We start from the raw sequence: 20,236 nt of genomic DNA, 5'->3' as shown, positions 1-20,236 counted from the left end.
TTATCTTTTTTTTTATTATCTTAATCCAACTAAATCAATAAAAATAAATTTCTTAATTTCATTCTTTTTCCTTTACTTGTAATTTATTTTTTATTTATAAATAAAATTTAAGGATAAATTAGTGAAAAGTCCCATTTTGGAGCCTTGTTTAGTGATAAATCTTATATAAATACTTGTAATAAGTTCTATTTATTTAGAATTATATTCTAAAAAATCTTTTTTTTGAATTTTATACTATTCCATTACTTTCTTACCGCTGTTTTTGGTGACCCTTTTATAGAAGTAAATAAATAAAGGCAATATATTAGGAAAATACAGTCCTTTTCTTTTTTTTTTTTGGTACATCGTTAGGAAAATACAGCCTCCGTTTGGAAAGTGGGTTGGCTTTCTAATTTTTTAGCTATTTTAGCCTGGGCTAAAAAGCTTGATTTGGGAAAGGCTTTTTGGCTTTTTGAATTTTTTGACTTTTTTTATAAGAGAAGAGTGTAATAATTATGGGTTGGATGTGACGTTTTGTTTGTTGTGACTAAAATAATCTATTTTGTCTTTTGTGGCTAAAATAACCTCAAACTTTCTTTCCAAACGGAGGGTGTCGTTTGGGAAGTGGGTTGGCTTTTTGGCTTTTTTAGTTATTTTAGCCTGGGCTAAAAAGCTTGGTGTGTGAAGGACTTTTTGGTTTTTTTGACTTTTTTTGTTAGAGAAAAGTGTAATGATTATGGGTTGGATGTGATGTTTTGTTTGTTGTGGCTAAAATAGCCTCAAACCTCCTTGCCAAACGGTGTCGTTTGGGAAGTGGGTTGGCTTTTTGACTTTTTTGGCTATTTTAGCCTAGGTTAAAAAGTTTGGTTTGGGAAGAATTTTTTGATTTTTTTAACTTTTTTTGTGAGAGAATAATGTAATGATTATGGGTTGGATGCGATATTTTTTTTGTTGTGACTAAAATAGCCTATTTTGTCTTTTATAGCTAAAATAACTTCAAAACTCTTTACCAAAACGGAGCCTCATTTGCAAAATTGCTACTTGTAGTACTAAAGCATTGTTTGACATAAATTAAATAAATATATTTCTTTAGATAAGTGTATTTATTTAGATCACATTACCTTTTTATTTTTTTACATATATTTTAGTAAAAAATTAAAAAATGTATTTATTTATATCATTCCAAACAACTTCTAAGACTCCAACACTCATTCATTGCATAAAAATAAAAAAACTTTTATATCCCACCTTTAATTCACTACTAGTGATTCACTTTGCTTGGTTAGAGTTTTTCAAAAATACTTTTCAAAATATTTTACTTTCTTGTTTTTCATATTTTTTTGTTTTTACTATTTTTTAAATATTTTAAGCAATTTTTTAAATTTTAAGACATACCTAACATAAATATACCTAAAAAGTAAAAAATTTGTGAAAAAAAAACTTTTAAAAATTCACTAAATACCAAAAATATATAAAAAAAAAATTACTAGCATTCAGTACATTTTTTAAATTTTATGTATTTATTAATTTTTTAAAGTATTTTTTTACAAATTTTTTACTTTTTAGATTCATCTAAGTAAGGTGCATATAAAAAAAGTAAAAAAAAAATGTTTAAAACTTAAAAAATATTCACTAAAAACAAAAAAACACAAAAATTTAAAAACACAATTTTCAAAAAACTTAATCCAAAACACTCAAACCAAACATTTTTTTTTTTTTTGAGAAATTGGAATACTCAGCCCCGATCTACCAATTTATGGTCTTGTTTGAAAAGTTTGCTATTTTTGTTAGTTTTTTTTTTTAAATTTTTTTTGACTATTTTAACTTAGTTAAAAAAATTGTATTTGAAAGGATAGTTGATTTTTTTTTTTATAGTTGAATTGATGATTGTAAAAGAAAAAATAAAATAATTATGAATCAAATATATTTTATTTTATTAATTATTTTAACTTATTTGATCTTTACTGACAATTTTAACCTAAAAAACCCTTCCCAAATAGGGTCTATCACAACAAATCCGGATCCTCGGCCGCCCTTCTCGGCGGCCATTCCCAGCAGCCCCCAAAACGACGTCGTTTTGGGGGTTTTTTCGTTTTTTTTTTTTTTTTTTTCTTTCTTCTTCCTTCTTCGCAGAACCAGAGGGGAGGGGAGGGGAAGAAGAGAGAGAGGAAGGGGAGGGGAGGGGGTCCGGATTCGCCGAAGACTCGCCGTCGCAAGTCATCGAGCTCGCCAGCCGTCCGATCGTCGCCCGATCCAGCTCGTCGCAGCAGCTGCACCGCTGCCGCCTCCGCCTCCTCCTCCTCCTCCCCCGGTGATTATGGCCCCCTCCAGTCTGGCCCACCGGCGGCTCCCTCTTCTTCTCCCTTCCTCTCTCTCTCTTCTTCCCCTCCCCTCCCCCTCTCTCTCTTCTTCCCCTCCCCTCCCCTCTAGTTCTGTTCGAACGAGGAAGAAGAAAGAAAAAATCAAAAAAAAATCAAAAAAACCCCCAAAAAGAAAGAAAAAATAAAAAAAAAATCAAAAAAACCCCCAAAACGACGTCGTTTTGGGGGGCTGCTGGGACGGCCGCCCACTCGTTCCTTCCCAATTTTTCCTGAATATTTTTTTTAGATGCATTTTGTATTTTCACAGTTTAAAATGTGTGAAAGTTCATAATCTTTTATCAAATGATTTTTGTGTTTGCAAAATAAAAAAGACTGAATATTCACCGTATTTTATTGGATGAGTTTTTGTGATTTTAGTTTGAAAATTTATGAATATTCACACTTTTTATTTAATGATTAAAAAGGTCATAGTGTGTTTTAATAAGATTATTAATCGAAAATGTGAAATTTTACACTTACAATTTTTGTGTTACAATTTTAAATATGAATATGAATATTCACGCTAACAACTTTTACACTTTCTGAAAGTTTATAGTATTTTAAGTATGATTATTCATAATTACAACTTTTGCACTTTCTATTGGATTTTTTTTTTTCAATGTAAAAAAGGTGCAAAAATTTATACTTTTATTGAAGGGAAATTTTCAACTTTATGTTTCCCAAAAATTTACACATTTTTGTTTATGAAAAGTATGAATGTTCATATTTTTGATTGAATGATTTGAAGATGCATTAGTTTTTAAAGATGTGAAGTTTTTATACTTAGAGTTTTTGTGTTGCGAATTTAAGTGTGAATATTTACACTTACAACTTTATGTTTTCTGAAAATTTATACTTCTTTTCATTTATGAAAAATGTGAATATTCATATTTCTATATAATCAATGTTGGCTTTTTTAAATAACCTTTTCAAACTCATTATGAATTTTTAAATTAGTCTCTTCATATCCAAATTGATATCCATAAAGAGTGCATTCTTATCCAAATTGATTATGTATCTCTTAATGGCGTCTTCGTATGTAAAAGATCTCTAGATTTTATTCCATTTACAAATTTTAAATTTCCTATCCATTTTTTATGATTAATTATATCTATTTTTGTTACTAGTGGCAATGAAATCATTTTATATCACTAAATGGGTTATAAATAGGGTGTTCAACAAAATCAATGGAACTGATAAACTGATTCAATTCGATCCAAACTGTTGGTTTCGTCCGATTTTTTTAGTTTCGGTTCCGGTTCTAAAGGGTGGTTTGAAATGATCTAATAAGTGTATTTTTTAACTTTTTATGAAATATGGGTTGTGTATGAGTTGGATTTGAAATGATGTGATAAAGAGGTGATGTGACTTAAATAAGATGATATAATTTAAATAGGATAGTAATTTTGTGACTTTTTTAGAACAGCTCAGACAAGGCCTAATTCTAAAAATAGTGGAACCATTCAAATCGATCCGATTTTCGGGTCCAAGACTTTGGTTAAAGTTCCAAACCAGTCCGGACCATAACATATTTGTTTATTATTTTTTTATATTTTTATATATATAAATTAAAATATAAAATATTTCTTATAAGATTTAAATTTGAACACTAGTAATTATTGTGAAATTGATAAACTCTAACCAACTTAACCAAACAACTTATTGTTAATTTATTTACGAACATAAAATACATATTATATTTATTGTTATATAAAATTTTTAGAACCATAAAACCGAACCGAATAGGTTTCTATGATTTGGTTCTGGTCTGGTTCCACAAGTTAATAATCCGGTTACAATTACAATTCCAATTTTTCTAAAATTGTAAGAATTGATATGGTTCTTGGTTTACTTTAAAACTGAACCAATTCAATTCATGTACATCCTTAGTTAAAAAAAAAAACAAAAAAAAAAAACAAACAAACACACAGAAAAAGCAATGTTACATCCCTCCTAATTTTCTCTTTTCAAACTCCTCCTCAATGATATGACAAACAATTTAAATAAACTCTCTTCAAGTGGGTTGCCACATCATTTGAATCAACTCTCTTAAAAATTTCATAAGACCAAATGAGATATAAAAGGTTGTCCAAATGAATTCTTTTAATAAATGCGCCTAAATTTAAAATCATATGGTTTGTGTACGTATTATATTGATTATCCATGTGGGTTGGTAACAATATCATTGATTGGGCTGTTGATCCTCTCATTAATAGCTAAGAGCTTAATCTAATAATAAATGCGCATTGATTAGGCTGTTGATCCTCTCATTAATAGAAAATAAAGATGTTATTTTTCTTGAATTGCTCTTCGAGGTATCTTAGGATTTTTCTCTCCCTTATTTGTTACAAGTACCGTCACTTTGCTTGGTTCTATTTTTCTAAAAACACTTCTCAGAAAATTCTACTTTCTTATTTTTCATATTTTTTTATTTTTACTGAATTTTTCTAATATTTTAAGCATTTTTTTTTTACTTTTTAGACATACCTAACATAAATATACTTAAAAAGTAAAAAAATTGTGAAAAAACTTTTTAAAAATTCATTAAATATCAAAAATACAAAAAAAAAAAACGAGAATTCAGTACATTTTTTATATTTTTATGTATTTATTAATTTTTTAAAATATTTTTTCACAATTTTTTTACTTTTTAAATACATCTAAGTAAGGTGCATCTAAAAAAGTAAAAAAAAATGTTTAAAATTTTAAAAATATTTACTAAAAACAAAAAAATACGAAAACTAAAAAACTCAGTTTATAAAAAATTTAAACCAAACACATTGACTGTGATACTTGTGACAAATAAGGGAGAGAAAAATCCTGAGATACCTCGAAGAGCTATTCAAGAAAAATAACATCTTTATTTTCTATTAATGAGAGGATATTAATGAGAGAATCAACAACCTAGTCAATGCGCATTTACTATTAGATTAAGCTCTTAGCTATTAATGAGAGGATCAACAGCACAGTCCAAACTAATAGGGGGAAGGAAAGAAAACAAAAGTGATATTGTTTTACCTGATTCAAATCTTGAGATAAGTGGGAGTACGAGAGCAAGACATCTATTTATGTCCATTTATCCATCTATTGTCTATTTATGTCCATTTATCCATCTATGTTTTTTAAAGATCATTGTGTTTTTCAAGTTGAAAAACTCAATAAATGATCCTACTAAGCAATGAGTAGTAGTGACGCTACACAATGGCTTGAGGAAATAAATAAAGAACTTGACTCAATCAAAAGAAATGATGTTTGAAATTCAAAGTTATTGTATCTACATCAAGAAAAATATATGGAAAAAGGGCTAAAAAGACTTAATATCTAATCCAAGAGATATAGATGATAAAAAATCAACTAGTGATCATATGTTCCTGTGTAGTGGAACAACTGTTTCTTGGTTAAGGAACAAAGTTATATTGCAAAGTATACTATGGAAGCCGAGTACATAACTTGTAACACAACAATTATTAATGTAGTCTAAATTAAACGATTTGTTAAAAGTTTAGAATTGGGTATACCTATCAAGCCGGTCAATATGTTTTGTGACAATCAACCCTCCATCTCATCAATAAAAAGTGGAGTGAATAGCTCTAAGGGAAAACATATTGATGTAAGTTATCACTACATTCAGGATATAGTAGAGATGGAAAAACTTAAAGTCGACTATATACCCTGAGAAAAAATGGTAGCCGATCCTATGACCAACGGGTTGTCTCTGGAAAAATTCAAAGAATATTTAGCTAATATAAGATCAAAAAATGCCTAGCTAGGTGGTTTAACTACTTATATAAGAGCATAGTCAGATGACTCTGGGGATGCTTGGATAATCGATGTTATGCGACTCTATCTTGCACGAAAACATGTGTTTAGTCAGGCAATAAGGTAGAGGAACTGACAAGGTACGAACATCATAGTTGGCATGAGATGTAAAATACATGATATGCAACATGCTGACTAGATGATGTTGTCTGCTTGATCAGCAAAAAGTCACAAATAAGGTGTGTTAAGGAAAACCTTCAAGAATGGGCCTTAGAGAAAGTACTTAATAATAAGAAAAATGTTCCAGACCCCCACTGGTGGTGACCCCCAGTGGGCTGTGATTGGCCAGAATTCTTTTTTTTTTTCTTCTCCAATCACCAACCCCTACGTGTGTGTGGGAGTGGTGGGGGGAGTGGGGTTCTCAATCACGTTTGTTAATAATAATTTCAGCGCAGGTTGACACATGAGGAATGTGTGCAGCTGAAGTCTTCAATGGTGATTGGGTATGGACTATGAACTCAGCACTGAAAATTGATTCCATTCACTTGAAATATAGTGAATTGAAATCATCTAGAGTGTGTTTGTCAGTGGGAGAACACATTCGTACAAGTGTAGTCAGATTGGTGGCAAAAACGTGTGCACGTATGGCCAAGTCACAATCAAACGTTGATCTATGAGGTAAAGTCATAGATGAAAGTTGGCATGAGGCAAAATTTTGGTACCAAGGTAAGCATGCCCAGCTCAAGTTTGTCACCTAATTATGATGTGATCAAGTGGGAGATGATGGAATTAGAGTGACCACACCATAATTCGATGGGTCTCTACATACTCAATCATAACCCATTTGATTAGTAATAAACTTTCTCGTAGCAATCTGGACATGTAGAATTATTTGAGTTTGAACCTTTAAGTCGCAATGGTTCATAGAAGAGTTGTGTCTATTGGGTTTATAAAACAAACTAGCAGTTGCAATGGTTCCAAAAGACACTATTAAGCATATATATACATGGTTATAGACATGGCACAATATACTTGAACACCAACTCTTACACCGTCGTTTTCACTTTTCAGATTCTCGATTTTCTTGCGTGATAAACACATTCACAGAATTATTGATCATTGCTGTTGTTAGTTTATTCCTTCACAATCCTCTTCCAAATTTGATGCGATGTTTGCCTCACCAATTTGACCATCACCGCCTTACCTTCTCCACCCTCGAGCCTAAAATTTTAAGACCTGATTTCAGGTCTTCTCACAGTCCGAAGGCCAACGTTGGATAATGAGTTTCTTGCATGTTAGACGACCACCTCAACCTCAATGTTTTATCTTGGTCAACGGAGGTGGAGTCTTCAAATTCCAAGTTGAAAGATATGGAGTAGTGAAGTTTCGAATGAGTTCAGTGATGACTTGGATTTGATTTTTTTAATTTTTAGTTTGTTGATATAATAATACTTCTTGTGTGGATGTTTGTTTCTCTCCTTTGTGGGGGCATTTTTTCCTCCTCTATGGATGTTTGAATCCTTCATTCTTTAAAGGTTTTTATCTTTTTTTAAGATCTTATGATTCTGTTGTATCAGATTAATTCGATCATTTTTAAGTTTTGCAATGAAGATTTTCTTTTTGACAAAAAATAAAAAAAAAAAGAATTTGAACATTTTTTTTTTTTTGGGTAATATATTACAGATGAAGGAAGAAAACTCATCACCTTCTAGTGAGGACAAAAAGTCCTAACCACCTTATGACATGTTTGATTAGTAGGATTGTAATATAAGATTGAGATTGTTAGTCCATAGACTCATAATTTTATGTTTGATTATAAATTTTATTAATCGGATTACATGCATGGTAGACATTCAATCGGACGAAATTGACAAAATTTTAATATTGAGAGGGGATAATTTCAAATATGAAAGAAAAAAATAAAATAAATACATAATAAATAGTTATTTCACTAATTTGATTACACAATTAATCATACATTAATTCATAAAATTATTAACCATTTCATTATTAATAATATTAATCAAACAAGCCAAATAGTTCAACAAACATATTTTGTATGTAAGCCATTACAAGTCAATAACTTATCCAAGAAGGGTAATTATTTCAACTCACTCTTCCAACCTCCTCTAAATAAAATTTGCTTCCTCTATTAGTATAGAATTTAATCGATTTATTGTCAAATCTTTGCATGAGTATTAAAATCTGACTTCACAATCAATCGAATCTCGTTTTTGAGATTCAGGGAATAAATTCGAAGAGCACGTGACAAGATAGAGAAGCCCAATACTTGTACACAAGAAGACAGCAAACTACGGTGACTCATCCATTCAAGGGCAGTTCGACGATCAAATCAGTCGAGTTATCTCTCAAAACTAACAACTCAATCACAAAACTCACAAAATAAAACATACCTTAGACCCATGGAGTTCCTTTTATAATGAACAGTGCCCTCGTCTCCCAAAAGTATTTGTTCATGAGACCTTATCCCTTACAAAGATATCACTTATTTATGACTCCTCCTATTTAAATAAGAACAAACTCTCTCAAGAGTCCGTCTTTATCCAAACAGATAGCATGATATCATGCAGGACTCTTAGTCTTCATCCGAATACCTCGAATTCTAGTATGATTGCATCACACCTCGGCAATCCAGGACCACCCTCATGTACCTCGGTTAACCACCTAGGCCGTGGACAACCCAAAAATATGCACCCCACTTTGTTTTAAGACATTAAATTTCAATTTTAGGACTTCGCATAAAGAAATTTGTGTATTACATGATCAAAGAACATACACTACAAGAATTAACACTTTTGGCAACAAAAAAATTGGTCGCTAAAAGTCAATTTTTGGTCGGCAAAAGTTATCCGCGACCAATTTTTTTGGTCGCTACTTTGGTCGCCAATTGAGGGTCGGCAAAAGTAATTCGCGACCAAAATTGTGGTTGGTCGGCAAAAGTTGGATTTCGCGACTAAATTTTTGGTCGCTAAATATTTAATTACCGCGACTAATTTATTTTGTCGCCAAAGCACTTTGGTCGCGAAAATTAATATTTTCCCGACCAAAAAGTTTGGTCGCCAATTGTGACATTCCGCGACCAAAAATTTTGGTCGCCAATCGTGACATTCCGCGACCAAAAAATTTTGGTCGCCAATCATGACATTCCGCGACCAAAAAGTTTGGTCGTCAATTGTGACATTCCACGACCAAAAAAGGTTTTGGTCGCCATTTGTTACTTTTCGCGACCAAAACTTTTGGTCGGTAAAAGTAAGTTTCCACGACCAAGAACTGTTTTGGTCGGTAATAGATGTATTTTTTGCGACCAAAACTCTTGGTCGACAATTGTCATTTTTTGCGAAAAAAAATAATTTATTTGTCGCGACTAATAAATTGGTCGCCAAAACAGGAAAACAATACACCTGTAATTCTTAATAATTCATTCAATCCATAATAAAGCTATAATTTTAAAGCATCATTCAAATTAACTGAATCATTAACATTCGAAACAATACATAATTCATTAACATTCGACACAATACAACTATTCTAAGTTTTCATTCACAAGTCACACCCATCGAGCATAACAAATTGAAACAATACATAATTCAGATTTACAGCATCAGGAAAATTGCTTAATCCACTAAGTTGCCTTGATAGCCAATCAAAAAGATCCTTGCGCCCTTCCGTGCCACGCTTCGCATCCATCAAAGCAGTAGTGATGTAAGGCACCTAATAAAGAAACAGAATTGGAAAATTTACTAATGAATGGGGCAGCAGATGCACTAATTCGCTCATCATAGGAACTGTGGTCAACCTGCAGCTCTGAAACAGGGGGAACTGAAGGCTGAACAGACACTAATGATTGTTCTGGATTACTATGTACTGCTTCAATGCGTAAAACTTCTTTTGAAAAGCATTTTTGGAAAGATTGAGATAGATGGGATGCTGCTGCTGGCTGTGGTTCTTCAAGTGCATCAGTTAATGCCTCACCGATCAAGGATGAACTGGAGGCCTTGATTGTGCTTGTATGCAGATCTAGCTTTGACTGGTTGAATGGCTCTGGTAGCGTTCCCTCTGGAACTTCCCCCTGAATGCTAAGAGATATTGTTAATTACGCAAGCTATGCCAAAAAAAATCAGGATGACAGTGCAAGCAAAACAAAAGGCAGATGATTATAGACAATAATATCTTTAAAAGTACATCAGAGGCAAAATGCAGATATAGAATATAGACCAAATTGTTCTTAAAACGCAAAGCCAACTTCCTAACTGGGGACAATCATTCATACTTCTGGTTCAGACCATCAAAAAGTCGCAGGACGCGTCTCTAACTTGTCACCATGACACTAATACTGATAACTGAACTAGAGTTTTGCATTCTACACAATTAAATAGTGTAGTGAAAATTGATTATGCTAAAATTTGGGAATGATGTACAGAATTAGGTTTTAATTTGTGAAATTGGCACCTTTCTGTGTAATTTGGTCTGTCAAATTTATTCTTTGTTTGGGTTAATTGATCTTAGAAATTAGGATTCGAATTGCCAACCCAACAAAACCGACCACACCAAACCTCCCACTACAAAACCAAAAGATTCAGTTATTTGTATAGTATGGTCAGTTTCATTACCATTTTATAGGAAACCAACATGTTCAGTATGGGGCCAATTTTTCTTTATAAACTGTCCGAACCAAACCAATTACACACTTACATACAGGTTCACGAAATCAATCTTAAAACTTCATAGAAAAATATGTATACCTCATGATGGGCTTTAAAGAAATCCAATAGTCTACCCTGAAAGACCTTCCTCGTGTGTGAATTCCCACTAGCCAATTTCAGCATGCCCTCATTCTTAATAGCATCAACATTCATAGTAACATGAAGATCAGGCTTCATACAACAAGTTCGCTCATCATGTACAAGTACCTTCTTTATCTCAATCACTTCAGGCAAAATAAACTTCAATTGTGCTAAATGACCATGGGAGAACCTCCTACAAAAATTAAATCATGACATTACAAATCTAATGAAAAGGATTAAAAAAGAAATCCTCTGGCAATATAGAAGTTTATGTGCTTTATGTCAAAAAGTTTAAGAAACAAATAAATTCATTAATCTAATACAAATAAAATGCCATAGGAATTTTGAATTAAGCTCACAGTTTTCATTGTCTTGCCTTTTTCTTTTCAACAAAAAATGGAAACGAATAACAGGAATAGACAAACAGTCAAGGTAAAAAAGACCTTATAATTAACGATTTGGACCCATATCACTAATTATTTAGATATGGCTTTTCTATACCAAGAAGAATCCTAGAATTCAGCTAAACTGATTTATTAAAATGGTAACATCATAAATTATTAAACCTGGTTCAGTGTAACTATTTAGATATAGCATCATAAATTATAAATTATTTAGATATAGCAGATTTGACAACTTGGCTGAATGGCTTTCCATCTTCTACCTCGCTCATTACATAACCCAGCGTACCTATTCACATACAAGGATATGAAACAAAATGATAAAATTACAACTTAAAAAACAAAGCATGTTCGATATATGCAAGCAAGCATGAAAAAGAAATAAGACATTTCAAAAAAAAAATAAAAAAATAAATTTAGTTAATGTAACTTGCTTTTTCTTTAATTAGTAAGGGATTTGGGTGGGGGTGTTTGAAGACAGTGTCATTTTCTTGGGAAAAAAAATTATATTTACAGATAATCAAAAGGCACATAGTGGAACATTGCAGTGGAGAATCTGTACAAGATCATTGACAGAACAGAAATGAAGTTGCAGGTTAAATTTTCTGTAATTCTGATAAATAAATAAAAGACATTAAACTCCTTTCCCTTTAAAAATTATATTATGAAATTACTATTCAAAGTGAGTCCTCTTCACTACTTATTTCTCTTGTTTCAAACTGCTATATGTTACAGTTTTGTCTTTTTCTGAATACAACTAAGAAAGCCAGAAAGATAAGATATTACACCACAATATAGACTATTTTGATTCTCCTTGTATATTAGTTTGTTGATAACCTCACTAAAGTTTACATAATAGTATGCATTAGTCTGGATCTCAGGATCCTCGTCATTCATGCATTAGAAATACTATGAAAGAATATAAGACAATTCTATTAATTTTTAACATGAGAGCAATCCTGATGAAATTTAATTGTGGATATAGTATTCCCCACACCCTAAAATTTCACCATCAAATCTGAAATAAATCAATAGAGAATGCCAACTTCCCTAAATGCATGGAACTGGGCAATATTATGGCTGGCAAGGATCTGCAAACAATATCCCCTAACAATGTTCATGAGCCAGTCCTCACACAAAATTAGCCACATGATATGACTGATAAACAATTGGACATGCATGTTGCAAATCAACACTTTTCTATATGTATATAGTAGCAAAAACCATATAGTTCAAAAGGACGAAAAAATAAAGTCTTCAAAATTGCCTCACATTATACGGACATTTCTATATAAGAAGATTATCCATCTAAGACAGAAGATGACACGACATGAGCAAGGGAACCATGTAGGATATGCGACTTACTCACCCACTAGCATAACATTCCTAGTGCTATCATCCAGTGCATGAAGAAACGCCGCTATGCCTAATTTATTTGTAGTCTCATATCCTTCATAGATATTCCAAAATAAGTGCACATAACCATATCTTAGTAATTTGCATAGAAGCAGTATCTTATCTCAAGTCATGGATGACAAGAGATTGGTCTTGGTGATAATCAGTTATTTCCTCATATCCTTAGATGGAAGAAGTATACATGGCTAATAACTAGAGAATGCATTGAACATGCGTACCCACCAATATAAATAAATATATAGATTGAGTACCTTATTCCCAATAGTCTTATGGAATCAGATGCCAAAGTCATATCTGAAATGTATTCTTCATGAACATCAAAAGAGTTGCAGCAAGTACGCTGCCTGGTATCCCAAACCTGCATTAAAGTGAAAATGAAGAAATAAAGGTGTAAGCAAACAAATTAAGATTAAGTTTCTCCAGCACTCCACAGGGTCATAACCATAAACAGTTAAACAAAAATCATGGAACACCTCAAGGGAGAAAAATAGCATTATTTTTGTTCTTTCAAATTACAATGTTATATAGAATCATAATGTTCACAAGTTTGACTTTCTGCTGAAGTTGGCATACATAATTCATCTAATCAATGTATCGGTTCTTTTGTACTATAGAACTTGATCAGTGTTGTTGTAAAACTTCATTGATATCGTTTAATAACAAAAGATAAATTGTAGCTTTTTTCTCCTGCTCTAGTCTCTGTCAAACTTATCCTCTCTTGCAACTTTTAATTAATAGCATAAATATATACGTATATATATATATATATATATATAAACAAATCAATCTCTGCAAAAATGCAAAACATATAATCCCACCTTATAAGCTTTACTTCTTATCACAAATGGAAAAAGGTTTTGACCATTGTACTAATTGATAATATTGACAACGAAGAGTTGCTACCTGGTGGTACGTGCTCCGTCTTGAGCATGGCGAGCAATCTTTTCTTCAACACTCTAAAACATACTAAGGACTTCAAATACCATCTATGAGGGATTAAAAAAAAAGTTCTAGACAGAAAATCATGAGATTGAGTCTCACCTCACGACGCTGAACAGTACCCCCATATCCAGTAGCTTGGCAGAATCTCCTGACATCGTTTTTGAAATAAAAAGAAAACTTGTTTTTGGTTAGTGAGAGTGTATTTTGAAATAAAATAAACAAATAAATAAAATCAAGATAGGAGAAGATGAAAGCAGAGAGCTTTCCATTTTTGTAAAAAAACACTAATAGATGCAATCACTATCCCTTTGCTCTGTTTCTCGGCAACCAAACAAATGTTAAATAAACAAGATCGACATAGCCAAAAAACTATTTTAAATTTAATAATAAGCTTCTTGATATCTATAGATTCTCTTTCTTTTTCATGTGCTACCAAGATCCAAGATATATATACATAAGGTTTACAGTAATCAGTTCTGAATTCTGATAATTTTCCAACCAGTTGCTGTCAAATACACTGTTAGAGAGGGACAACATATATTTTGGGGAGATATGGGGGCAAGGCATCATAAATAAGCTTCGGCCCTGAGGGAACACTCCATGACCCTACAATCCACTGATAATTCATGCTAACTTTTCATATCATGCTCCCCACCCCATCATCACACAAAGTGTTTGGCCAAAAAGAAAAGAAAAGAAAATAATAAGAAGGGGGTAGCCCAATGGCCAATGGTTTGAAAAATAATTTTGTTCACAATCCTCTTTCTTGGGTGAAATCAGGAGAGTTTTGTTCACCTAATTAGACTTATTAGGGGCTTTAACCATTGTAGGGTTCTTTCAATTCAAAAAATTACACAAATAGTGTATAGAAAAACTTTATTATTTAATTATGGTAAAGCATGATTAGCAATTACATTTTTTTTTTTCAAATCTTTATTGCTAATAAAGTTTTTACTTAGGATTAGACAATTACACATTGTATAAAAAAAATGTAATTACTAACCACATTTTACTATAAAGTTTGTTCGTATACTATTTTATTTAATTTTGAACTTAAAAAAAATACAATGGTTAAAGGTCTTACCTTCATTCTTTCTCAGTTTTTGCTAAATAAGCCAGGCAGAGCAAGACCAGAAAGAAAAGATCATCACAAGAGTTCCTAACACCACTTTTCACAGATCCCACCATGATCATGAGTCATGATTATTCATTCATCCATCCATCCCAGAAGAGGGTCCACATTAGAAGTATGAAAGAAATTATAGAGAAGACCAATCACCTCAACCCCAACCACCTCAAATCTTATTGTACTTTTTAATTACACAAAATTACATAAAGATATCAATCTCAACTTTTGAGGCAACGAAATAATTTAGTTATTAGATTACTGTGTTTAATGAATCTTTCACTTTTTGGAGGTTGCACCTGTATCCAGTTTATGGCTCTATAGTATGAACAAATTATGAATTTAAAAATTATAAAAGAGCATAATTATCAACAAAAGCTTGGAAGCAAAAGGAAAGAGCTAAAGAGCATTTATCAAACTGACAAGTGTATGGAATTCAAATGAAAAAGCTAAAGTAGATTGCCATCTGCCATAAAGTGTAATCATCCCCACAAATTTGTATTTGAGAGAAAAGAAAAGAAACCTAAAATCAAGGCCAAAAAAGCAAAAGCTAAAGCTAAAGAAACCTTTAACAAAATGGATCCATAAAATTAATGAATAAAATACAAAGCAAAATGAAAATACCTTCGTGTAGCTTAAGCTATCAGTCCATTACAAGCTTGTTGAGTTCTATCAGTCCATGGAGGCAAACCAACATTGACAGAAGAATTAAGCATGTGGGTATCTGAAGAACTTGTGAATTTGCCCTTCTTAGACCACAACCAGATCTTGGAGACCGAAAAGCTTTCACCTTTGCTTCTACTGCTAATTTTCTTCCCCTCTGCATCTCCATCAGCAGTGAAATTCACATTTTGTCCTCCTCTCCCTTTCACAAATTTCCCAAATTTCCCAAACCCAAACCCAAACCCAAACCCAAATTTCCCAAATTTCACAAACCTAAATTTCCCAAGAGCTTCAACAGGCAGGTTTCAAGAACAAATCACAAAATCCCCAAATTTCAGAATCAATTTAGAACAAATCAAACCCAAATTTCAGTCAAGCAAAAATCAACCCAAATTTCACAAATTTAAATAAATTTCTGAAACGAATTTAGAAAATAAAGACCTGGATTCCAGTTTGATTGATGAACTTCTTCTTTGGGATTGATTTGCAGATGAGCTTCTTCTTTGGGATCGATTTGCAACCGTAGTTAATCCCAGTTGACTTCTCTGCTGCAATACAAAACATATATATATATATATATATATATACATAAACCCTAAAACCATCTTAAAACCCCAAATTAATGACACTGAACAACACGGTCATACAAAATCAACTCACATGTCGTCGATGGAGATAGTGGCCTAGAAGATGAATCGAGTAGGGCCATTCGTCCTGGAATGTAATCCCCTGCGTTGAAACCTAGAGCGAGAGAGAGAGAGAGAGAGAGAGAGAGAGAGTAAATTAGGGTTTGATAAGAAGAGAGATCAATAATAGAATAGAAGGATGGGTAGTGTATGTACCTGGAGGATGAGGTCGTGATATCGGCGATCTTGTCGTAGGATTTGGAAGCCATTGCGTCGCTATGGATCGCTCACGATGGTTAGATCTCGGCCTAGGATTCAAATCTGATTTAGATTTCGATGATCTTCTCGGATCCGGCAGAGGCACCAGTGGAGGAGGAGGAGAAGGAGGAGGATCATCGACGGCGGTGGGTGTTTAGAAGAGAGAGAGAGAGAGAGAGAGAGGCACCAGCGGAGGACGGAGGAGGATCATCGACGGCAGTGGGGATCTGCGGCGGTGGCCGTGGCGATCTGTGCCGGTGGTGGTGGTCTGCGGTGAGGTGAGGCTTGGTGATGAAGGAGAATCTGTGTGAGAGGTTTGAACAAATGGTTGTAAACAGAGGGGGCGGTGAAATATATCCCAATAAAAAAACATTTCACCTTTAGCGACTAAATTTGTTTTTTGTCGCAGAATCTTAACATATAACGACTAAAATTTGGTCGGCCATTGGCTACCAGTGCATTTAGATATCAAAACGACGTCGTTTTGATATCTGCGACTAAATTGTGTTAGTCGCTAAAAGATTTTACTGTTCCCGCCCAATTTTTCACCTCCTGACATCATTTTTAGCGACTAATATTTTAAATTGGTCGCGAAAAATCACCTTTTTGCAACAAAATTACTTTAGTCGGTAATAGTATCAACGTTTAGCTACAAAATATTTTTTGGTCGGCAAATGTTATTTTTTTGCGACAAAAATTTTTTTGATCGGCAAAAGTGGTCGACAAATATGTAAATTCTTGTAGTGATAAAGTGAATTTTTTAGTTTTAAAAGTTATCTTTGCTCGCTTTGTAGATTGTCGAAGGCGATTGTTGGCATGCATGAAGTTTTGTATGTGTGAACAGGAACATATGTTAGGTAGTCTCACGTATGGATTCTAATAGATGAATCATCCAATACCCACCTTGCATTAATTAAGCCCATCATGAAACTTGAATTTGAAGAAATAACCACAAAACAATAAAAATAAAGGTGGATAATGTAGTCTCGACCATTTTTGTCAATGTACCAATTTTGCAATTAATTAAAAAGTCCGGGTAAGCGTGCTTTTGCATTTTCTCTCACCTTATTGTATTTTTCAATTTGGGTGGTCAGTCAATTTTGTCAACTACAAATATTGATTATTTGTTTCTCATTAGCGGGCTATATGTAGTTATTTATTTATTTTTTAAAGTTCAGTTTTTTTTTTTTTTTTTTTTGGATGATTCTTGGCTTCGTAGGTGCTGGTTGATGGCTTCTAATTATACATTGTTGAACTGTAATTATTAAATTTGATGTAATTTTATTCATATTTATAATTAATGATTAGAAGAAAAAAAAAATTACATTCACTAGCAAATATACTAACCAACAGATCAACCAAAACATGAAAGTCTTTTAGCTCTGTTTGGCAATGTAGTTGGGGGCTAAAATAGCCACATCCGTCCAAAATTGGTTGAAGTAGCCACTAGCAGACAAAACACCATCACGTGCCCACAAACAACTCAGCGTTTGGTGAATTTACCAAACTACCCTAGGCAAATCTGTTTGACTTTTACAGAAGCACCAATTCATACCACTAGCGGACAAAATAGCCAAATCATTTTCCAACGTCACCTTAAAATAAAAACATAAAAAATCCTTTTCCAAAAAAGGAAACAAATAAAAAAAAGTAAAGGCATAAAAATAAAATCAAAATTACTATTTTCCACGTCATTTAAAATAGAAAACATGAAAAAGTGTTTCCAAAAAAAAAAAAAAAGTTAAACAAAAAAAAAAAGACAATAAAATAAAACCGAAATTAACATTTTCTACGTCATTTAAAATAAAAAAACATGAAAAAGCATTTCCCAAAACAATAAAAAATAAAAAAAGTCGATAAAATAAAACCAAAATTAACATTTTCCACGACATTTGAAAAAAACATAAAAAAATCCTTTTTTCAAAAACAAAAAACAAATTAAAAAAAAACAAAAAAAACCCGAAATTATAATTTTTCACATCATTTGCACACACACAAAAAAAAAAAAACATAACAAAGCCTTTTCCAACAAAAAAACAAATTAAAAAAAACACACATTAAAATGAAACTAAAATTAGCATTGTAAACATTATTTAAAATTAAAAAACATGAAAAAACCTTTGCGGAAAAAAAAATCAAATTAAACAAAAAAAGGTTAATAAAATGAAACCAAAATTAACAGTTACTATGTCATTTAAAAAAAAAAAAACATGAAAAAGCCTTTTTTGAAATAAAAAAGCAAATTAATATATATATATATATATATAAACATAACACCCAAATTCACATTTTCCACGTCATGTTCAAAAAAACAAAACATAAAAAAGCCTTTTCCAATCCCAAAAAAAAAAAAAGCAAATTGAAAATAATAAAAAATAAAAAAGATAAACAATACGCTGACGTGATGTAGCCGCCCAGCAGTTTGCTATTTTCACTTCAAGGGCGGTTGAATAATTTCACATGTGAACACCTTATCAAAAAGTTAAAAAAATTCAAAAGATTTATTTGAGACCAGATTTTTTAATCCCGAACTTAAATAATGAAAAAAAATCAAAAATTAAAAAATTAATCCACTTCCTAAGCAAAGCCGTAATGCTATCGCTATCGTAACAAATACTGACCTTTTCAATGATGGAAGTATTACCATCCTACCCCGGTACTTCCACTTTTCAATAGCTAGGACTGATTGAAAAAAAAAAAAAAAAAAAGAGAAGAAAAAGACTTTCATCCATTTATGATCCGATTGAAAAATACTGTTAGATCCATAAAAATTTATTATAGGTCTCGTTTTGATAATCTGAACCATATAATATGTGAAACTCGTCGAGTAATATATGTCTGTAAAAAATCATGTTGGTCGGATATCGATAGCTACGTGATCAAATCAGTTTTGTATAAAAAAAAATGGACGATGAAAAATAAATGGTTGACAAAAATCTAATATGATGAGACAGCTGTCGATGTCCGATCAACGTGATTTTTTACAAGTATATAGTACTCGACGAGTTCTACACGTTAACGGTTCAGATTATTAAAACGGGACCCGTGATAGCCCTCACGGGCCCAACAGTACCCTCCATTCTGATCACAGACTGGAAAAAAGTCTAGCCCAAAAAAAATCCTCAAAAATTGTAAATTGGATCAAATCAAATCAAATCTTATAGTTTAGTTTTAATTTTTTAAATAATCAGTATGGTTTGATTTTTAAAGAGTTAATTACTTAAAAGTCATATTTACAAATGTTATGGTAGTTTAAGTTCTATTTAAGATTTTTTGAACTAATAAGTCCTATTTAGTAAAACTGATAATATTATCAATTATTTTCTAATTTTTAAAACTAAGAGTATTATCAATTTTGTATAGTAGAGTTGTAGATAATTGTTTTGCTAACTGATGGGAAAAAAAAAAAAACAGAGTACGAAATTAAACGTTTTTGCCCTTTTACTTATTGGTTTAATTTATGTGATGTCTCGAGTCTTGAACTTGACCAGTATTGCGTAGTAAGATAATGTGCATTATTTTCGACGTTTTGTTTATCGTTTTGGGTCGTTGAGATTTCTTTTCTACTCTTACTTTTTCCGAGTTAAAAATTTTGAGTTTTGAGCATTGAAACTTGTTTTGAGATGTGAAATCAAATTTTGGGTTTTCTGGGCAAAACCGCTCGTGTGGATTAGGCAACTGCTCGAGCTGAATCACACAAAATGTGCTAGGAAATTTCTAGGCAAAGCGGCTCATGTGGATTTGGGTTCTGCTCCAGCGGGTTTTTTGTCAAAATTCTGAGATTTCTTCGGAGCAATCCTGCCGTGAAGGCATCATAATCCGCTCATGCGGATTTGCGAACTTTAAACCGCTCGTGTAGATTTCGACGCGTCTGTCTCGAATTTCGAGTTATTTTCCTCAA

The 20,236-nt window shown here is 32.3% G+C and overlaps 1 protein-coding gene and 1 long non-coding RNA gene across 2 annotated transcripts; both read right to left on the bottom strand.

Moving 5' to 3' along the window:
• Window positions 1–9,560: 9,560 nt before the first annotated feature.
• On the bottom strand, window positions 9,561–13,854 carry LOC114310816 (uncharacterized). The gene is made up of 4 exons (XM_082902373.1): window positions 13,762–13,854; window positions 12,972–13,078; window positions 10,862–11,096; window positions 9,561–10,188 (listed from the first exon to the last, which is right to left on the bottom strand). The coding sequence occupies exons 2-4, from the start codon at window positions 13,010–13,012 to the stop codon at window positions 9,763–9,765; spliced, it is 702 nt and encodes a 233-aa protein (XP_082758499.1). The 5' UTR covers window positions 13,013–13,078; window positions 13,762–13,854; the 3' UTR covers window positions 9,561–9,762.
• A 2,006-nt stretch (window positions 13,855–15,860) lies between these two features.
• LOC145806181 (uncharacterized) lies at window positions 15,861–16,667 on the bottom strand. The gene is made up of 3 exons (XR_014348926.1): window positions 16,294–16,667; window positions 16,112–16,192; window positions 15,861–15,999 (listed from the first exon to the last, which is right to left on the bottom strand). It is a non-coding gene; the product is annotated as an uncharacterized LOC145806181 (long non-coding RNA).
• Window positions 16,668–20,236: the final 3,569 nt, after the last annotated feature.

Source organism: Camellia sinensis, chromosome 13, assembly GCF_055761805.1.
Source record: "Camellia sinensis isolate YWXY chromosome 13, ASM5576180v1, whole genome shotgun sequence".
NCBI lineage: Eukaryota > Viridiplantae > Streptophyta > Magnoliopsida > Ericales > Theaceae > Camellia > Camellia sinensis.
This window is presented reverse-complemented; position numbering and strand designations above follow the sequence as displayed.

Bases quoted from the DNA above. Each gene is read 5' to 3' on its own strand.
- LOC114310816 (XM_082902373.1), bottom strand. From the start codon at position 13,012: ATGACTTTGGCATCTGATTCCATAAGACTATTGGGAATAAG. The intron at 11,097-12,971 runs GTACTCAATCTA...TAATTTTTGTAG, and splicing joins ATAAGACTATTGGGAATAAG to GAGGTTCTCCCATGGTCATT. The intron at 10,189-10,861 runs GTATACATATTT...CTTAGCATTCAG, and splicing joins TCTTTAAAGCCCATCATGAG to GGGGAAGTTCCAGAGGGAAC.